Source organism: Orbicella franksi, chromosome 1, assembly GCF_964199315.1.
Source record: "Orbicella franksi chromosome 1, jaOrbFran1.1, whole genome shotgun sequence".
Classification (NCBI taxonomy): Eukaryota; Metazoa; Cnidaria; class Anthozoa; order Scleractinia; family Merulinidae; genus Orbicella; species Orbicella franksi.
In genome coordinates, this window is record NC_138145.1 from 3252195 (window position 1) to 3272558 (window position 20364).

General features: G+C 37.7%; 3 protein-coding genes across 3 annotated transcripts; 1 reads left to right on the top strand and 2 right to left on the bottom strand.

Annotated features, from left to right (window-relative positions):
* Positions 1–418: 418 nt before the first annotated feature.
* LOC145485478 (autophagy protein 5-like) lies at positions 419–11709 on the bottom strand. The gene is made up of 8 exons (XM_081464146.1): positions 11599–11709; positions 10269–10396; positions 7402–7480; positions 5057–5134; positions 4697–4781; positions 3944–4038; positions 3067–3115; positions 419–2400 (listed from the first exon to the last, which is right to left on the bottom strand). The coding sequence occupies exons 1-8, from the start codon at positions 11707–11709 to the stop codon at positions 2201–2203; spliced, it is 825 nt and encodes a 274-aa protein (XP_081320272.1). The 3' UTR covers positions 419–2200.
* Positions 11710–11728: 19 nt separating this feature from the next.
* Positions 11729–13070, top strand: LOC145485467 (dimethyladenosine transferase 2, mitochondrial-like). The gene has a single exon (XM_081464135.1). The coding sequence runs from the start codon at positions 11767–11769 to the stop codon at positions 12832–12834; it is 1068 nt and encodes a 355-aa protein (XP_081320261.1). The 5' UTR covers positions 11729–11766; the 3' UTR covers positions 12835–13070.
* A 1698-nt stretch (positions 13071–14768) lies between these two features.
* LOC145482662 (uncharacterized) lies at positions 14769–19888 on the bottom strand. The gene is made up of 4 exons (XM_081461275.1): positions 19650–19888; positions 17469–17729; positions 16690–16887; positions 14769–16213 (listed from the first exon to the last, which is right to left on the bottom strand). The coding sequence occupies exons 1-4, from the start codon at positions 19720–19722 to the stop codon at positions 15999–16001; spliced, it is 747 nt and encodes a 248-aa protein (XP_081317401.1). The 5' UTR covers positions 19723–19888; the 3' UTR covers positions 14769–15998.
* Positions 19889–20364: the final 476 nt, after the last annotated feature.

Consider the following 20364-nt stretch of genomic DNA (forward strand, 5'->3'; position numbering starts at 1 on the left):
CAAATTTCGGCAGGTTTAAGTTAAGCTCATCGCCGTTCGCAAGCAAAATGTCAGAAACTTAACCAGTTACATTAAACGAATTAAAGTTTTCTTCTTTGCCATATAATAAACATCTTATTATCCGAGCCAAGGCGGTCTGTATGAGAGAATCTTGACCTCGGTCGTGTGTACAGACCTCACTGCGTTCGGTCTGTACTCACGACCTCGGTCAAGATTCTTCCATACAGACCTCCAGCTCGGTTAATGAGAGCTAAGTACTGCTTTGCCAGGACTGAAAGAAATTGAGGTACGCCTTTAATTTTTGAGTTGTTTCGCGACTAAAATTTCATGCAGTGATAAATAGAACACAACTATATTCAAGGCGTTTGCTTACAGAGCATACAATGACTTATGTAGTTATGGAAATGCTTTAATTTGTCTGGTAGGAAACAAACTCCTCGAAACAGATGGACTAGTAGCAAGCAAATTTAAGGACATCAGGAGGATACGCTTGAACAACTTCGATTCATTCAACAGGTGTTGATCGCGAATTGTAAAGCGCAGGCCAAGAAAATGAAAGCAGAGGCTTTTAAAGATAAACGTTGGCTGTTGTGGGAAAGACAGGAAAGTTCTTCGTTAGAGCAGAAAATTTAGCCTCTGAAGAAATCGAGAGGCATGTAAGTGGCGTTATTCACAGTGAGTTCATAAATGGATTCATAAACACAGTGGCAGCAGTTGTTAATGACTAAGAACTACTCAATCGAAGACGCCTCCCCAAACGAGCAAGAAAGATCGGGATCACATGTCGTGTTCGCAAACAGCAGTTTTCTGCGCGTCAGCTAATACCTATATACGTACAAATTTAGCTCCAAAAACTTAAAAGCCATGTTCAAGAATGCCGTTTGTTACATGCTGCAGGTGGGAGTACTGGATATCAAAAGTACAGACTCCAACCTCCTCATAAGCGAACTGAACTCGACTGTTGCAACAAACGCTGTAAGTCTGAAGTTGTCCAAGAGAATTCACCAGAAGGCATTTGACATGAGCTTCTTGCACAAGCAAATCACCCACCTGCAAAGTGCTTTTGGTGTTGAAAATAAATCGATGGCAGCGTTTGAGAACATTGTGCGGTATCTTTTGAAGTATTTATCAAATTGGAAGGCCACAAAATCTCTCGTCTTACCGCTTTCTGCTCACCGTTCTTCACCCTAATCCTAAAACTTGTAGGCGTTTAGATACTGTAAAAGTAGATTTATTTACTCAAAAGGATGGAATATAACAGCAATATCATCGGAGATGCCCGAACTAGTGCAAAACCCAATACATTCCTGATATTCAACTCCGCCTCGTGAAATTTTCAAACCAAAGTAAAGTCTCACGACGTGGGCGCGAAATGCGTCTTATCCACAAGTTCTTCACCAGTGTATTTTTCATTTGGGACACCTTTAGACGCGAACACCGTTGCCGTAGATGTTGTTTTATGTGGTCTCGTTTGTTTTCTATCCTCAAAACCAATGAAATTATTTATTTGTGCAGATAACTGGCCTAGGAACTACTGGCATGGAATGTCGATATAGAAACTTTTATTTTACAATTCTGTCACTTTTATAAAAATTTTTACCTGCTTTTTATGCATTGTTACTTGATTATATGATCACCCTTGTCATAACTATAATATACAAAACAATGTTTTTGAATCCGAGTCTTTCCAGTTATCAGTGGGCTCGCCCAATTTTCTCGTAATTACAGACAGAATTGAACTCCACTCATTCAGATTAGGGTCGCACGTGGGCAAAACGAAATTGATTTCCCTGTTAATTCATTGGAGGGATTTCAGGTACCAAAACAAGTAGCGCGTAAATCGGAAGGGCGTACTGTGCTTTGCCTTCCAATATAATCCATCACCTTTTCTTTCTTGAGAACGCCACAACGGGACCCTGGCCAGAGAACAATGAAAACCTCCGGGGCAATGAATGAAAACCCCAGGGACAAGGTGATTATGAAAGGAAAATGAAGGAAACCTTCGATGCTATCATTGAATCCAGCTACCGACGAATTTCAGCTAAACTGCTTGATACGGCCTTCCAGATAAATCCCTCCAAAATCCCCTTCAAAATAACAAAAACGCCACGGAGATGAATTGTTCCTAATGACGCGCTTACTACAACTACACTGCAAAGAGGTTCTCTGCAAATACTTGAGATGGATGCCATCAGTTAAACTACACAACCCTTACAATGACAATGTACAAAAAATTGTCCGGGTGACTGAAATGTTCACTAATCCAGTGTATAGGAGTCTCTAGAGGAGGTTCAATTCCTTGAATCACAACTCGCCACTCGTTATCAATCACTGCGCTGCCACCGGCAAACACCTCAGGAACGAATTCATGTAACAAGTCACCAAGTGTGTGCTGTTCACCTGCAAAAGGAATCAACATGAACTGAAATCCGGATAGGTGAGTAAAAAGCTGACAGATTCAGGCTGACTCCAGCCTGACCCGAGCCTGAAGGTACTGTATAATACATGAATGAATGATTTTTATCATTTTTAAAGCACGTACACACATCAGCCTTGCTAAAGATGTCATTTGTAGAAAATTATACAAGCTACGTATTGGCCCACTGACTTTCCGTCAACTTGTCATCTGTGAAACATCTAGTGACACAATTCTCATTGATCTATTTATTATGGTTGTTTATATTTCAATTCATTAAATGCCATTTTTTTTATTTAGTTTTGTATATCTGAGGAACTTGAGACATTTTTAGATTTTAGATAATTACATTTTACTTCCTTATTTTAGTGTCCACAGTTAGTACTGGTGACGGACTAGACTTTGTGTTAATTAACACTTAAAATTAAGGTTCTTGTCCTGATATCTTATCCATGGATGCAACTGCTGAAATCAACTTTTCGAAAATTCCCAAGAACAAGATATGAACTAAGAACTTGTGAAACTTAGAATTGAGGAATTCATCAATTAATTAAGAAACCCATGTGTCAATTACAGTAAACTTTGAAGAATTTACTCTATAAAATCCTCGTCATACGCACTTTATTCTCATTCTGAAAGGAGGCACTCACCATTTTCGTTGACAGGTCTAAACAACTCTTGGATAAATTGCTTATCAGACTGCAAGTGAAATTAAAGAAACGTGTCACATACAGAACAGTCATGAGTCCACCGAGCAAAGCCACCAACACCCAGCACCCCATCAAAGAAACTACTACGTGAGACTCTGAAAATAACCATACCCACCACAATGTAATACGAACAAAAACTGAAATTTCTAGAGGGATTTAGTGGGGGGGGGGGGGGGGGGGAAGGAGGATCAAACCAAAACCCTCCATGGGGGGTATGGATATTTTCTGGAACACAGTGCTGAAAATAGACATGTTTATGTAACTATCCTGTTACATGTGGTACATGTATACATGTTTACTACTTCATGCTTTGTAATGTACTTGGTAATAGGAGAAAAACTGAAGTAATCTTTTTAATTCCCTTTATTTCTAATATATTCTTCCTAACTGGATGGGTTTACCTAAGAAAAAATAAATTATGACTCTGGGGGTGTAAGCATTACCATGTACTCCTCACTTAAAAATAAGCACTAGTGAGTAACTTAATTTACGATTGTCGCAAGTGTGAAACAAAGAAATAAAGAAAAGAGTCGAACGGAAGTCAAGCCCAGAGCATTCAGCAGGAGACCAGAGGGAGGCTGTAACCATTAGGTTTGTGTATGTAACTAGTAAATGCAGCTCCTCTTATTATACTGCTGTTTGGTGATCACATGAAAATCTGAAACAAAATGTTCAATTATAAGGTGTGTATGGCTGGATATTGTCTAAGTACAACTTCTCTTTGGTGATCATTATCAGCTATTGTAAGAGCTTTTCAAAGACTTAGTGCTTAACCTTGTTAGTATGTTTTAAAAGGAATAGTTACTTAACACATCACCTGAAATATTCTGAAAGGAATGAACTTGAAGTACGGGTCATCCCCTGTTCTTTCCATCAGACGGCGGTTCACAGCCCAAAACTGTTCAAACTTATCTGTTGAATAAAATGTAATGTCACTACAGGCTCCAGCATTTGCATGTACATGATGCTACATAATCTCTGATTTGCCTATATATATGTTTGCATCATATATTTAAAGATGAGCTAAGGTAAAGGTTTAGTCTGCATATGATCCAAGTGGCCCATCAGGCTGGGGCTTATCTGGGGTCTGCAGCATGAAGTGACTAGGAGTATTTCTACTCCCCCCTGGATGGGATAGTAGTCCATTGCAGGGTTACCCCAAGCATTAAATTTGACGCTTACCTACTCATTTATGCACCTGAGTGGAGAGAGGCATTGTGAGAGTTAAGTGTCTTGCTCAAGAACACAACACTGTGTCCCCAACCAGGGCTTTAACTACACTGTAGGACCACTTGCTCAAGAGTCAAGCACACTAACCATGAGGCCACTGCACCTCAACCATATGAAGATGAAGTGTACTAATATTCATAGCATTCCCATTATATTTTGATCAGTATATGTATGGAAACTATGTATATGTACAACCAAAAATTCAAATCTTAATCAGATGGATACTTTAAATTAATATATCCTACATTACTTTACAACATTTACATGCTATAAACACCCATACAGAATGGACTCTAGGTATTTCAGTCTTATTCTGGCAGTTGATCTGTAGAAAACTCACCATTACTCAAGCCCAGCCACAATTGTTTGTGATCTTTCTTTTGCATTGAATTTATAACTTGGGATCTGTGTTTCAAATTATCAGCCTGCAAAATAAAAGAAAACTTATTGCTGCACAAAATCCAGCACTGAATAAACATAGAAAACAAAACAAAACTATGCCTTTCATAAAGACAACAAAAAACAGTTCGGTATATACTGTCTTGTAAAAGAGTCAGCATAAGCTAGGTACGTAATAGGTTAGGTTGCCAAAGAAAACTTTTAAGATCTCTTAAAAGAGTAAGCAAGAAGCACGAACCCTTTACCAAGTATTGTCTATAAAACGCCTTGCAATTTTGTGACATTGATATTCAATAATTACCTCCTTGACAGCAGACATAAAATGTGCTTCTATGGCTTCCTTTCCAGGACACCTCATTACCTCACTCTCAGGAAATCTCTACATATTTAAACAAAAACCTCTAGTTAACCTACTGTGAGGTCTACATGTATACCGTAAGTTATTGAACCAAGAAAGAGAGTCACATATCAAATGGCCAGGGATACTCATCATCAAGCACTTAGGGGTATAAATCAAGGATTCTTGTCTCACTTAGGGTGTTGATGACAAATTGTGACTATTTCAACTATCAAAGTATCTTTTAGGGTGCACTCCAAGAAACTAGATGTTCTAACAGCGTTTACTCGGGCTTCGTACCGCGGTATTAAATCGTACTTTACGAAAACGCGTATTAGACACAATAAAAGCAAATTAAAGAATCAGGATATTTTGGCACAAGAGTTCCACTTAGATATTTACTATTCAAGTTGCTTGGTTGAGTATCCTCATCCTATCGCAAGTTGTGAGTTTAAACCATTTTGGTTCAAGAATGAAGCACAACTGTCTACGCATCGATGGAGAAGTTGTTCGCAAAGAATTTTCGAGGTCTTTTTACAACTTATGGCGATTACTTTGTACATGCTAGCAGAAATTGTACGAAGTTTGCTTACTGGTCGTGGCGATCCGAGTAAATTGTGTAGCTGAACATCTTTGCCATGTTGTGATCTTAAACCCTTTTCAAGAGTCATATCTCCTTTGGAGAGCGAATAATCCCTTTCGAGAGAGCCAAAACAAATCATGATAAACTCCTTCGCAAAAACAACAGTCCTGTGACTAGGCTCAAATTGCATTGCACATAATTTGCATAAACTTTCAAGTTGTGTATTTTGCGGATAACTTCCAAGAATTTGTGACCCTTAATGCAGTTTACATGTATGAAGAAATATTCAAGCTACATATTTTTATTGAATCAAGGCAAGAGTATTTTAATTTAAAAAGGACTCTCATTTTTAAGGGAAGATGTGGCATTCTGTTTTGCTATTTATTTTGGTTTCATGCTTGTCTAGTCCATGTCATGCAACATGATTTTCTTTTGCAGTCAGACACAGTTTTCTAAAAGAACTGGCGATTGCTAAGACTGCTAAATATATTTGAACTACTAGTGAAATAACTGGATTAACTATTGTCAATGCAGATTTTCCTTAGGACTTGGCAAGAACATTGGTTCGTCAATAATCCCACACAATTCCTCCCGCACAATTCTCCCGCACAATGTGCCTCCAAATTCACACATTATTTTTTTTTCCTGTACCCTACTAGAAAGCCAACTAACTTGGAGGTAAGATATTTAATTCAAGTTACCAAAAGTCTTATCTTTACAACTTTGGAGATCGACATATTTTGCGCGGTGCAAGAAACAAGTGGCATGTTTTTAATGAGCTACGAGTCCAAAAACGTTTTCGTACTTAGCTGGTTTTATTGCAATATGATTTGCTTTACTGCAATGTTCTAAATAATAACAGCAGTAGCCACATACAGTCATTGACTGCCTATTTTTTGCCAGTGTTTTCATAGATTGAACTCATACCGCAATCAGCTCAGTTGTTATCTCATGAGAACATTTTGAGCGTGAACTTTGCTTACCTGGCTGGCTTTCAAGCAATATAATTCGTGGACCAACCCTTTCTGAAAACGATCAACATCTTTGTATGTGAGATGAATGTATAAGGCGCGATTCTTGCCAAAACTTTCTTCACAAAACACCGCATTCTGTCACAAAGAATGAGGAATGTCGCGTTTCTCGTCCCCAGTTTCCATGCTCCATGCATGGAACACCTGGAACCATGACCCCCCTTTTGGCACCAAAACGCTTGCATTTTACGACTCGGGCTTTCCTACAGAAGCCCGAGTAATACTACTAAAAGAAATGCTTGTATTTCCATTTTTAGGCTCCATTTCCCCTGGTCTCATGAGTCCAGTCTACTTGTGCTAGGTCTTTCCTATACAGCAGCTGGTAATCAAGCATATTCTGTTTAAAGTGGTATCTTTTAGGGGTCAAATAAAACTTGAGCAACATCCAGATTGATCTCCATTAGGGGTTTAATTCAAATTTTCCAACAAACATTGACGTGACCTTTTCATATATGTATGGGAGTCCCCTTCCACCCCCCCCCCCCCTCCCCCCGCCACCCTGGGGTTATAGAATGAGTGTTTTGCTCTTCTTTTATAAACCACATAAAGTACATACATGTACAGTTTGTATTTGGAAATAAAGAACCATAAATTGTGGACAAGTATGATTTAGTTATTACTTTTGAACATACTGATATTTCTAAAGACAGAACAGGACTTTTTGATTCAAAGATATGTACTGTAAAGTTCATTACCTGAAAGTGAACTGTGAGATTCCATGGTAGAGAAGCTGATGAACCATACAAGTCAAACAGTACACCAATAGGATAATGCCTGCAGTGATGAATTACATAATTATATCAGCATAAGAACTAATGTGTAATGCACAAATATGTTGGGGGACTATGTACATGTACATAAAATACACGTACATTATAAATGATCTCTAATTGTTATTAATAGGAGGACTCTTATAAAGCTAACTCTACTAGTCTCTTAAAAGTTTTAAAACATCGCTGATGGTTCCATTTGTCTAATACCATGTATGTACAAAGAATTACATGGCTTTGCATGGTATTAGAGCTTTAGAAAGGACATCCAGCTCTCTGCCTCTTTACAGTTCAAGATCTAACTTTTTGACTTTTTTTAGCACTATCTTTTAACCCATTTAATTTGTAAGGTATCTCATAGCCTATCAAAAAGTTGCTAGTATAAACGATTTGTATTATCAACATTAAAGAGATCAAATATAATAGTCATAGTAATATATTTTTTGAATATTTCTGTAATTTCTCTTTGAAACTGTTCTTCAACTTACCGATAGTATTTCAATCTGCAGCTACACCAACCAAGGTCACTTAAACAAAACTGACCAATCACAGTGCAGGACACAAACAATGAATTCAAACTAAAGTTGTTTTAGCCAATCACAAACATGGGAGGACGATGGTTTGAATTTTTTTATTATTTATTTTATTTCATTTTTTTAATTTAATATCACCACTTACATATACAATTTACATTACATTGGCTAATACAATAGATGTAATACAGCTAGGGGGAAAAAACAGTACTGAATAAAGGAATAAAAGAAAAGAACAAGTTAAAAAAAAATAATAAGGAACAAAAAATAAATTACAAGATATAAATTGAAAGGCACCTAAGAATTACTTACTCACTTTGTTTGAAATAAAAAACTGGCTTTGCTGAAAAAAAAATTATTATATTCTTGTAACTAAATGTTCTGAACAGCAAAAAAAGAACTAATTGAGATGTTTCCAGTGATAAAGATGGCAGTAAATCGAAAACGTGGCTTGTGCAAGGTGGCTTGTACCTTCCCAACAACAAGTTGCCTCTGACGTTTCATGAGAGAGTTCTTGATTTATATTACGAATTAAAAACGTCTCTCAGTGGCAGATAGCACTGTCAGTTAACCAGAACCAAATTTATTATGTTATTGTAACTAAATGCTCTGAACAGCAAAACAAAGAACTAATTGAGATGTTTGCGGTGATAAAGATGGCAGGAAATCGAAAACATGGCTTGTGCAAGGTGGCTTGTACCTTGTTTCTCAGTGGCAGATAGCACTGTCAGTTAACCAGAACAAGCTTGCACTTTGTCCAAAATGTTACAAACTTGTCCCTTAATCCTACAAGGTCTGTATGTCAGACAGAAAATGATGGGCAATGTTGTTGACTTTATTGAAATGGAAAATGTTTATTGAAATGTTGACTTTATTGAAATGAACTCGCATGAAGGAACATCCAGCCATTGCAACTAGCCCTGGCAGTCACACTGGGAAGCGAAACAATGACTGACGATGTTTTGAAATCCACTTGAAGTTGAAGGCTCAATTTTCTGCTGTAGAGAACTATAGAACACGGTGGTTCCAGACAACAGAACAAGTGAAAGAAGGAAGAAAAGGCTGCCCAGTTGTATCTTTTTCATATTCATATAGTTCTGTTTCCTGTCAAATGTAAAGTATTTGTGTAGTAGATTGTGACATTTCTCAACTAAACCACTAAATATGTGAAGTAACAAAACAAGACGTTTGAATTATATGTTTCAAACCAGCCAAAGGCTCTGTAGTTTGTTGTAGTCCATGACAATTTTAAGTTGTTCTTGCCATCATAAGTGTTGGTAAACTGTTGAGATTGAGTTATATGTATTTTCCATAAATTCATTCTATGAGGTTCATGGTGTTCACTTCTGCACATGTAATATCTTGACTGTATAAAATATACACGATGTACAAGGCTCGAAAAAAGTGCCATCCCATTGCCCTGGACTAGTAGATTTTCCTTCTGGGCAAGTAACTTTACATTCTCACTTGCCCAATGGGCAAAAGACCAAGCAAGTCATCTGCCAACTAAATCATTAAAAGGGCAAACTAAGACTTGCCATGGGCAAGCAAACTTTAAGAGATACTTGTCCCAAGGGCAAGTTGGAATTCAAGTTTTTTTCGAGCCCTGCATGATGTATAAAATAAAAAAGTTGAGTTTTTACTAGGAGTTGAATTACTTTTGCAAAGCGCATATGACTGATTACACCGCTCATTTTCAGCATGCGCTCCCAAAGGGCTAATCTGGCAAATGGGCATAGTGCCAGAAAAGTTGATCATTTTTAACACAGTGGGATTATGAAGTTCTAATCATAGGTTTCGTAGAGCCCTGATTGCTGCTCAGGATAGAATTCAAACCTGCTTGGCATAAGTTCTGGCGATCTTTTCAAGCAAAGTACTGATACAGATAGGTGAAACACACCATCATGACAACTGGCGTTTCCATTTTTACAATCCTTTTTTAGTTTTCTTTTGAATGCTTCTTTAAGCCAACTCTAAATACTCTCAAAATTAAAAGTGTAATTCTGTGTTTTTCTTCTTTGCAAACTTTGTTATCACTGGTTGTTTCTCGAACAACTTTAGTTTGAATTCCTCGTTCGTGTACTGCACTGTGATTGGTCAGTATTGTTTAAGTGACCCTGGTTAGTGTAGCCACACTGTAAAATTATCATCCTTTTAATTTCAATTTTAGCAACAATGGAGCTGTCTTATGAGGACCTTACACTGTGGTCCTTAAAGTGGCCCTATCTTACTAGACTTTTCAGCTAAAAAGTCACTCACCATTTTAATGGTTGCCCATCATATTCAAACCACATTTCATCTACACTTTCATTACTGATTGCCCTTTGGAAATGCCGCTGTACTTTGTCTGTCACAAGGGTAAGGTAGCTTAATCTAGGCACTAAAAGCTGAAAAACATGATTCATTAATCGACACATTACTGAGACAACACAGCATACAAAGTGTGAGGGTGGGAGTGGTGAGTAAAAGCTTACATCTCCTTTCCAGATCTTAAGAAAGATGAGGCCCTAAGACCCACTTGCTTGACTAAAAGAAGCATCCAATATCTCTTTCACTAGTTAATTAGCCATCATTAATCAATGATTTCTCAAATATGTTAAATAGAGTGAATTTACTAAACATCCCTCTGACACCAATATATACATGTACTTGTAAATAAATAGCAGTGTCTTGGCACATACACTGTATGATGTTTTGAAAAAGGAAATATCTCATTAAACACTGATCAGTATACACATATTCTTCCCATATCAACCAGTTTCTAAATTACAACATACACAGCAATTACAACATACACAGGTAATAATTTCTCATCTCTCTCCTTATAATTTTATGAAATAATATATTTGTGGTGGGTTTCTAGCCTGTCTTAAAGGAAAAGGCTTTCTTTGGCAAGATATAATATAAACTAAGAACAGATACACTATGCTTTGCCTTAAATAATTTTTACATGTGCATTTTCTCCCACTTTTCAAGCTCTGGCTTGCATACAATCACCAGCTCTACTCAAGGAAAGCTGGAGAGTGGTGGCTGTATATACAACTGATAATCTTCCTTGCAATGATGAATAATTGTCCATGCGTTAAAACATTTTAGTGTCACAGCCTCGGATGTGGCACATATAAGACAACAGAGGAAAGTGCTATCTGTATGGGATATTTGAATAAAGCCATTTAGACCAAAGATTTAAAAAAATCAGACCCCTCGGAAATAATAAAAAGTTGTTTGTAACGTTTATTAAATTACATGTATGTGGCTTTTAAACTTGAAAAAATTTTACCATCTAAATCTTGGGGGCTGGGACATTAAAACCTCAGGTGGGGAATTTGAATAACAGTTTTGCCTGCTCAGTGGATGGGGGTTTGCCCGGGGGTTACTGGGGGGGATGGGTTGTTGACATTTTTTCCAATTGACTAAAGCATTAACGACTGTTATATTTCAGTTATTTTCTGCATTCTGCGACAGGACAAAGAGTATTGAGCTTACTACTGCTGCAATCTTCTAGGAAATCCTGCATGTTCAAACGTGCCTTTCAATGACAACACAAATTTACCACACAGCAAGGAATATTGATATGGTGGCTACTTACATAGTATGGATCTGGCTGTTCTACAGTTACCACCTCATCTGAACTTAGATTGAAACACACTGGCAATCGGCCATCCCAGATAGATCGTAGTACTTCCCTGTCTTCCGCCATTTTGAAAGTAAAACATTCCCAGAAGTCATTTCGCGTTCACGTGTATTACATCACAACATGGCGGCACGCTTTGGGCACGTTGCTCGTCTGTCGAGAAGTCCTTCTTCAAAGTGTCACTCAACAAGTTCCCACTTGGTAAAGCATGACATTTCTTTGTTTAGAAGGTTGAGGAGGAACTATAAATACATTTTGGACGAGAACTTGGCCGCGAGAATAACTCAAAGTCTTGGAAGGTTACAAGACGATGTTATTATTGCAACTAATCCAGGTACTGGAGTATTAACAAGAGCGCTCTTCGAAGCCGGGGCGACTCATGTTATAGGACTTGAACCTGAAAGGAGATTTCATCCTATTCTATGGGAAATTCAACGTCAACTTTCAGATGAGAAAAGACTTGATGTGATTCATGGCGATTTCAGTAAAATTGACCCTCACATACTGACAGATGACATTTGTACACCTCCAGCCATTGCTTCTGAGGATGTTCTGCGCTTCGTAAAGCCGCAACCATGGGAATCCGATAATTTAGCGGCGAGATTTGTGGGGGTTGAAGCTGCTATTAACCCATCAGTTCTCCACAGGACTATGATTAGACATCTGGGTTCTATATCTGCAAGAAATGGAATCTTCCAGAAAGGAAGATGTGAATTGGCATTTTTCTTTGAAGAGGATCGAGCTCAAAAAATCACTGCCAAGTTTGGGAGTAAATATTACAACAGACAATCAGTGATTGTGGAATTGTTGTGTGATGTGAAGGTGTTACTTAAAGAACCGTATTCTCTGTTTTACCCTGTACATGGAAAGCAAAAACACAAATATCTTACATTAGTCAGTATTGTGCCAAAGAAACAGCCCGCTGTGAACATTTCAAGTGGAGATCTGCATTATTTAAACTACTTCATAAGACTTCTGATGGTCAAACCAAAGAGCAAAGTTGTAAACACAATGGAAACCATCAACCCTGGTAGTGGTGTGATTTGTGAAGAGCTACAATTCCCTCATGATATGAGAGTAGGAGATCTGTGTCCTGAAGACATTGGTAAACTTGCAAGTGCCTTTTTCCAGTGGGAAGGCAAATCACTCAGTTTTTTCTATGATGTGGGAAGTAATGAAGTATTGCAGTAATTTGCTCTTGGTATACCAGCGTAATACTAGTGGACAGGAGTGAATGACTGTGTGCTAGGATTACCATGAGCTGTTGACACTATTCCTTATTGTGCAGTTCCAGATAATATCGATACTCCCACCACAGAAGGGTTGGAATTTCTGTGGGGGGGGGGGGGTGGGGGGGGTGTGTTCTTTAAGACCAAACCCTTTAAAATGTATCAAGCTTAATTGGATTTTCCAGAGGGGTGGGGGGGGGGGGGTCTTGGAAAATATCCCTTTTATGGGGAAGGTATGGATATTTTCTGGAACTACACATTTCAACAACCAAATTTACAAATTAATGACCAATAAATAAGTGACTAAACATTTTTTACATTTTCAAATGATAATGGTATATTTTCTGAACGTCTATCAAGTTATAGAAACAGTTGTTTTGAAAGCTTGATAGCAACACGAGTTACATGTATTTCCTTCTTAATAGTATGAGCCAAAATTTTGTTCCAGTTACTACCGTCTCTTGCATCTAAGTTTAAACACATGACGCCAAAACATGCTCTAATTGGGTGTCAAACATGGCATGATTGGTCATCAAACATTTGAAGTTTAGCTTGACATGAACTTTCGTGCTCAAAATGTTCACTATCTTGATTTGATCAGTGATTGTTTCCAATTCTCTCTTCTTCTCCATGACTTCTTCTGTTTTCACTTTAAGTTCATTCTCCTTGCTCTTGATGTAATGTTCAACTGGGGACAACATCTCGAGTTTGCAAGCCTTACTGACACCACTAGATGAGCTAGTTTGGTGAACTTGATTCCTCAAGCTTTCAAACAGTTTTATCATGCTTGCACTCTGGCTGGGATTGCCAGTAAAGGTAGCTGAGATGTCTCTTCTGGAATGGAAACTAATCTTGGATTTTCATCAATTTTCTTTGACACAAAAGAAGAGCAATGCTCTGCAGTTTTGACTTTGGGTGTACGGAGTTTTGTGACCATGTTTAAAATCAGTCGTCGATGTCCTTTAGGGATTTATATTGAAGGACTCTGAAAGTCTTGCTCCGGCTAAAATTTCATGGTTATACTACTGTACAAGTAAAACCACTTTCATGAAAGGGGTATGTATATTGACACAGGTCAGGGTCAATTTCTCTGAGGAAGTGTTCAATGTCAAATCTTTCTGCCATTTCATGTGCTGAACTTTTAGTGCAAAAGTTCACGCCACGGTCTGCTAAACTTCAAATGTTGGATGACCAATCATGCCAAATTTGACACCAAATTAGCGCATGTTTTGGTGTTACATGTTCATGCATAGATGTAAGCGACGCAAGTAGACATTTGCCATCTACAACTGAAAGCAATTGAGTTTAGGAGTTGTATTGAGCCTCACCAACCCAACCCTTCATTTTCAAAGTAAAGTATGTCTTCCATCACAAATCTGCTGCAATGTTGTGTTTTCAGTGTACACAGCTTCTGTGACCAACTGTTTCAGAATTTCCTGGATCTGTCTTGGCACATTGTAGTGGTCATCCCATGGTTGATTGTTTGCTAACCATGTTTGCCATTGCATTGCCTTTGAGAGGTAAATTATTCTTTATATCTGGCTGTAAAATTCCTAAGAGTTTCCATTTTAATGGAGATATTTTGTAGTGTCTACAAACACAAAATAAGATATCAACCATCATTCTTTTTGTTGTTTTGTTTTTTTTTCCCGCATAAAGGGATCGGCTGTACCTTTTTGACTATTCACTCTCAGGAAATATAGCTTAATCCATTGTCAAAAAACCTAACTAGTCAATAACTTCTAATATGTGCCCTATTAAGTACCCCGCAAGATATTGATTCCCTTCTCTTTCTGCTTGGTGAGATTCACAGTGAGTTGAAGGAGAAGGGAACCTCTGTCATGAGGGGCACCTAGTAAGTGTCCCAACAGTTTTTTAGTGTGTGTGTGTGTGTGTGTGTGTGTTAGTCTCCTTCGCAGCCGTTATTAGGGTCGTCACGCAACGCTTCTTCCCCACTGTGGGGGAGAAGCGTTGCCTGACGACCCTAATAACAGCTGCAAAGGAGACTGTGTGTGTGTGCTAAATAAGTGTCCCTATTCCTCCAGGTGCCCCTGTACTAACAATCATTCTCTTGGTTTAAGTGCACCAATTCCAATAAGTGCCCAGTTTGCAAAATAAGAACAACATATAAAAAGAAATTTAAAAACCTGGCTTCAATTGGCATTATCCTGCATTGCAGAATCAATGGTATCCCTAGCGTCACAATTGCTTCTTTCATGTCAGGGTTCAATTCCTTCAAATGGAAGATCTCAATTCTAGACACGTTTATTTCAAAAAACACAAATAAGCCTCCTTTAAACATCAAAAATAAAATGAATACCCAGCTGCTAAATTAGGCAATGAATAAATTCTTGAGCAGAGTACACATCAACTGATTTTATCAGAGTGACTTTTTTACAATATTTCAACAACAGAACTTTAAATTAGTTCCTGATCAGCTTTTGTCATTTCCAGACGATTTTCTGTCATTCCCAATAAAGCTGATTAAAATTTTCTGTTATGCCGTTTTGAAAACAAATTTAGCCCAGTAAGACAAGTAAAAAACTGTGGCTGTATTCCAGTGACCCTTGCCATGAGGTAAGAAACAAAAACATAGGACCCCTAGTCCGGTCACTCTCTGTCACGAAACGCTACACCCTGGGATGAGAGGTACGTGACAGGGAGGGTCAGAACTGGACTATGGTGACCCCAGCCAGAGAGGGCCGTAGCTACATCAATGAAATGGACACTGCAAGACTCATAGACTCCTGAGGACACTAAATTTCTTTTTTAATGACAGTTTCTGGAGATTTTATATTATTTTACAGTTTATTTATACATTTTACAACTGTTGCTCAGTTTGAGGCGAAATTTAACAAAAGCTCGTGAAAGCTTCCGACATTATGGGGATTCAGTGAGAGAGAGAACTAAGGACTAACCGCGCATGGACTTGGAATGAAGCCGCGAATGATTTGCAATACAGATGAGAATGCTGACTTTTCTTTATCAAGTATATTATCTAAAACGGTATTCTTACACTTGTAAAAGATATATTGATTATTTTCTTTTGCAAAGGTTTGCGAAAACGTTGAAACTGAACATTTGTTAAATTTGCATCACCTAAAAACGTAGAAAATGTGAAACATACTATCCTGACACCAACAGGGTTCTTGGTAGCATGCAGATCATCACCAGTATCACAAAACCCACAATTAGCCCCGCTAACATGTTATCTTGAAGTTGCTGCTGTGTTTGAAGCTGCTCCTCAACCTCTCTTTTCAGTTTTTCGTAACTTTCACTTCTTTTCTTTAACTGTTCTTCGTATTCGTTGAGTTTCCGCTTCAACGAGCGTTCTCTTTCACCTTTGAAAACAAAAAATGCTTTTAATAAAAAAGGAAAAAAAATGTCGAAAGCATTCAGTCACAGCTTGCCCTATCCACTCTTTTTTTTCTGAGAATATTGTTTTTCCGGCCGAGGCTGAATATTCTTATTTTTCTGCCGATTTTAGGCTGACAATATTCTTGTAAATATTCTTAGATTACAGCTTATGACATTTCTGTTTTCGAATGTATTTGGTGCCTCGTTGGTGTTAAAGTAATTTTGGAGCATAACCTGCAGGCCTGATATGACGCACAAAACTTCTCGCAGCAGAAATGTTTTAAGCATCGAACACACGGCTAGTGCTGTTTCTGTTGTTTTTTGGCTAGTTTGCCGTTTAGAGAAAGGCAATATTACGTATTTTATTCCAACTTTCAAGGAGAGTTCGAATTTCGCGCCTCTGAATGAAAGATCCTTCAAAAGAAATACAACAGTTTTTAATTGACCAGAGAGTACTGACCTTTTTTCTCGTCCAACATTTCTCTGATAATTTCGATCTTGGTGATGTTACTCTCAAGCCGCTCTTCGTGATTTTTCAGAATCCTTGCGTGATGCTCAAGTCTACTCCAAGGATCACCTGACTCGGTCCGCTCGTCATCTTCGTTGGTTGATCCAACCAGTAGATCAAACACAACATCTTGCAGGTTGGACTGAATATCTGAAGCAAGAAGACAGTGGACTAAACAAATGAAAATGACTCTTTCTAACGGAGACTTAAAAAAACAAAGTAAATAAATTACAATATTTAGAAAGAGAAAGTCGACCACATCAGCCTTAGCTAGTTTTCATGTGACTCCTCTAGATCTATCCTGGTGGAATTGGAATTTAGTGTTGGGTTTGCAGAATGCGGAAAACCGGAGAACCTGGAGAAAACCCTAGCAGCAAGAGAACCAGCAACAAACTCAACCCACATATGACACCGGGCCCGGAATCGAACCCGGGCCGCATTGATGGGAGGAGAGCGCTCTTACCCCTGTCACCACCCTGCTCTACTCTCCTGATTTTTCAAGAATAATCTCCCGGGACATAATGATATATCACTACCTTGGGTACCTTGATTCTTGACATTTTTCTTTCATTCCTGACAAGAATGAGCTGTTCTCGAAACAGAGCTTCTTCGAGACTTGTCAACTCCATGGAAATTATTTGCAATGACAAATTCACCTTTCTTCCAGTTGTCAAGGATAACCAGAACATTTGCACTACCTTCCTTTAGATAAAGATGATTTTACTTTTTACCTTTCTCGGTTTGTTTCTCTTTCTCCTCGTGCTCCGCGGTAAGTTTATTAATAACATTTTCTATCTCTTTTATCTTAACACCATGGTCCTCCAGAAATTTTCTTTGGTTATCTAACAGACACTCTAACGTTTCCAGTTTCTTGAACAATTCCTCTGTGGGTAAGTGTTCAATTTGGTGTACTGATCCATAATCCCTGTTCTGTTCCTTGGAGTCTCCACTTGTTAAAGACTTTTTCTCTGGACGACTGCTTTGGGACGACGCTGTACATTAAAATTCACATCGATATAAATCAGCAAGCAGTGGACATACTATGAAAACAGTTCATTTTAGGTTCAGATAAAAAAAAACGTAAACAGAACCTCAATTCAATTCAATTCTTTTATTTACACTATATAGGGGATTTTAGATACAATGAAAGATATCTTGTAATATAATATTGGCCGTTTTCACACTAGAGACGGATAATCCGTCTACGACGGGTTATCCGTCCATTACGGATAATTCGTCTTGGTGTGAAAACGGAACGGTGCTCATTTTAGACGGATAATCCGTCTATTTTTATCCGTCCGATTATCCGTCTATATAGACGGATAATCGGACGGATATAAATAGACGGATTATCCGTCTCTAGTGTGAAAACGGCCAATGACTTTGTAATATAAAAAATATCTTTGTAATATAATAATGAATGAAGGAAATAATAAAAAAAAAAAAAAACAATTTAAAGGTAAAGTAATGAAAATAGTAAAACAAGTTTAAAAATATGAAGCCGTAAGGAAATAAAATTTCTTTGTGAGCGGTGGTTAAAGTAGCAAGAACTTATATAGTCTTCATGCTCTCTTGTCGTCGGTTAAAGTGACATGACGAATTAAAATCATGACAAGATAAGTGTTGTAACTGATCAAGACAAAATAAGCTGCAACTGTTATAATGCGTTGTTCCCATAATGTTTTAGAACCAATTCATCAAGCCTTAATGGAACGCTTGAGAACTTCAGTATGTTTGTACAGAAAAACAATTTTAGTTCAGTTACGTTTATTTGTACTAGTTTTTAAGACGTTCATACCTTGAAGGAAAACTTTATAATGTAAATACGATCGATGAATTTAGGTTTGTATTGATGAATCATGGTTCCCTAGCGCGAACTTTGCTTCAAGCAACGCTTCCCTTCAATGCAAAAATATGAATAGATAATTCGGACGCGGCGTTATTGATAATGAGTTTCACAGAATCTATGGAGGACAACAATAAAAAATATAGAAAAATCTACTCAGTAAACATCGTAAGAGAGAGAAATTTTTTAAAATGAATTACGCAGAAGTCCCGGATGTGCGTATACTCTTCACCAATACACAGCTAATAGGGATACCTTGAACACAATAGCTGGTCAACTAAAAACTGAAGTCTATTAGTGAACAATGTGGACAGTTACCAATTAAGAATTCACAAACATATATGTGAAATGTAAATTAGGGAGCTAGTTTATCTGTTAAAGTGCTAATCTTCATGGACTAATCGGAGCCTCAAGAGATATTTCTTTCGTAATAGATGACAGTTTTCATAAATATTCATTAGATGAAATTATGCAGCCAGTATGGATCTCATTCTTATTATCGAAGCAGAAATGACGCTTTCCGACAAAGAAGATAAAAATTTGGATGAAAGAAGTTCCATTTTGCTCTACAAGGAGGTGCATCATTTTTGAAATGTCGTTCCACAAAAACTCTGTATTTGGCAAGTGGGAACGGTTCAAACCTCAAACAGTTTAGGTCAAGGTGTCCATCGAACAATTTAGAATAATTCAGTCGCTTTCTGATCTTCGCTGCAAGTGCGGGAATTTAGCTGACATTAGGAGCATATCTTCTGCCAAAGTATAAAAATATCTCTAGTTTTGGGCCAAAATAACAATGTAAATATATGCTGCAATGTCTGTTTTTGAAACTATCTGGTGATAATAACAGCACATGTATGAATCCAACAACATCACGGAGTCACGGAATATGCAACGTCCGTGTCACCATTTTCTTCGTTTCAGTGTCGTTTGATTGAAAGTCCACAAAAGATAAATTCATGTTTCTGTCAAATTTTGAGTATTTTTATTCGAAGCATTTTACCACAAAGTACCGTTTTTTAACTGTTATCATAAAAGTGTAAATGGCAAATAAAAGTGATATATTTACCCTGTTTTGCCTTGTCGTGCGATAACTCAAGTTTTTCGCGCCATTCCTTGATTTTCACCACCAACTGGCCCATTTGCTCGGCGAAGATTAACCAGGTTTCAGACGGATAGCTTCTTTCAAGAGTTCAAAACACCGCCTATCTAAGTCCCAGAATTCGTCCCCACTAAGTAAGTTGTAAAAAGACCACATATGTTTAACATTCAAATTAATTCTTTCGTCTGGAGTCTCTTGTGCTTCATTTTGTTTTCACTCAAGGGATGCAGCTGTGAATTTCTTTGCAGTTTCATTGGTTAAACGATTATTATCTCACTTCATCATATTGCCTGAACGACTCAGTGCTAAAATTCATCGATTATTAAAATTTCCTTTGCGTGCAGGTGTAGTGCATGTCAGTTTATCTATTTATTTACCCGGTCGCAAAGATCGCGTCGTTTGAACTATGTTAACAAGAAAATATCAACTGGCACGAAGACTTCAGAATTCAGTGCATGCTCAGTAAAGATGATTATACTGCGCAAAAATTTGGCTCAGTTCTTTTTATAGGTTTGTAGAATTCCGAATAATGCACTTTAATATTTGGAGTCATTGTTGAGTCAAAAAATAAGCAGGAAGCATTGTTAGCATCAATATATTTGTATTAAATAATTTACCTCTTGTCGGCCTAGTCATTGAAAATATTCAAAGTCGTTTTTTATTAGCTCTTCGACATATCCGT

Bases quoted from the DNA above. Each gene is read 5' to 3' on its own strand.
- LOC145485467 (XM_081464135.1), top strand. From the start codon at position 11,767: ATGGCGGCACGCTTTGGGCACGTTGCTCGTCTGTCGAGAAGTCCTTCT.
- LOC145485478 (XM_081464146.1), bottom strand. From the start codon at position 11,709: ATGGCGGAAGACAGGGAAGTACTACGATCTATCTGGGATGGCCGATTG. The intron at 4,782-5,056 runs GTAATTATTGAA...TTTATTTTGCAG, and splicing joins TTATGTCTGCTGTCAAGGAG to GCTGATAATTTGAAACACAG. The intron at 3,116-3,943 runs GTGATGTGTTAA...TTTCACTTGCAG, and splicing joins TTCCTTTCAGAATATTTCAG to TCTGATAAGCAATTTATCCA.
- LOC145482662 (XM_081461275.1), bottom strand. From the start codon at position 19,722: ATGGGCCAGTTGGTGGTGAAAATCAAGGAATGGCGCGAAAAACTTGAG. The intron at 17,730-19,649 runs GTAAATATATCA...TTTAATGTACAG, and splicing joins GCACGACAAGGCAAAACAGG to CGTCGTCCCAAAGCAGTCGT. The intron at 16,888-17,468 runs GTAAAAAGTAAA...TTCTTGCTTCAG, and splicing joins AGAGAAACAAACCGAGAAAG to ATATTCAGTCCAACCTGCAA.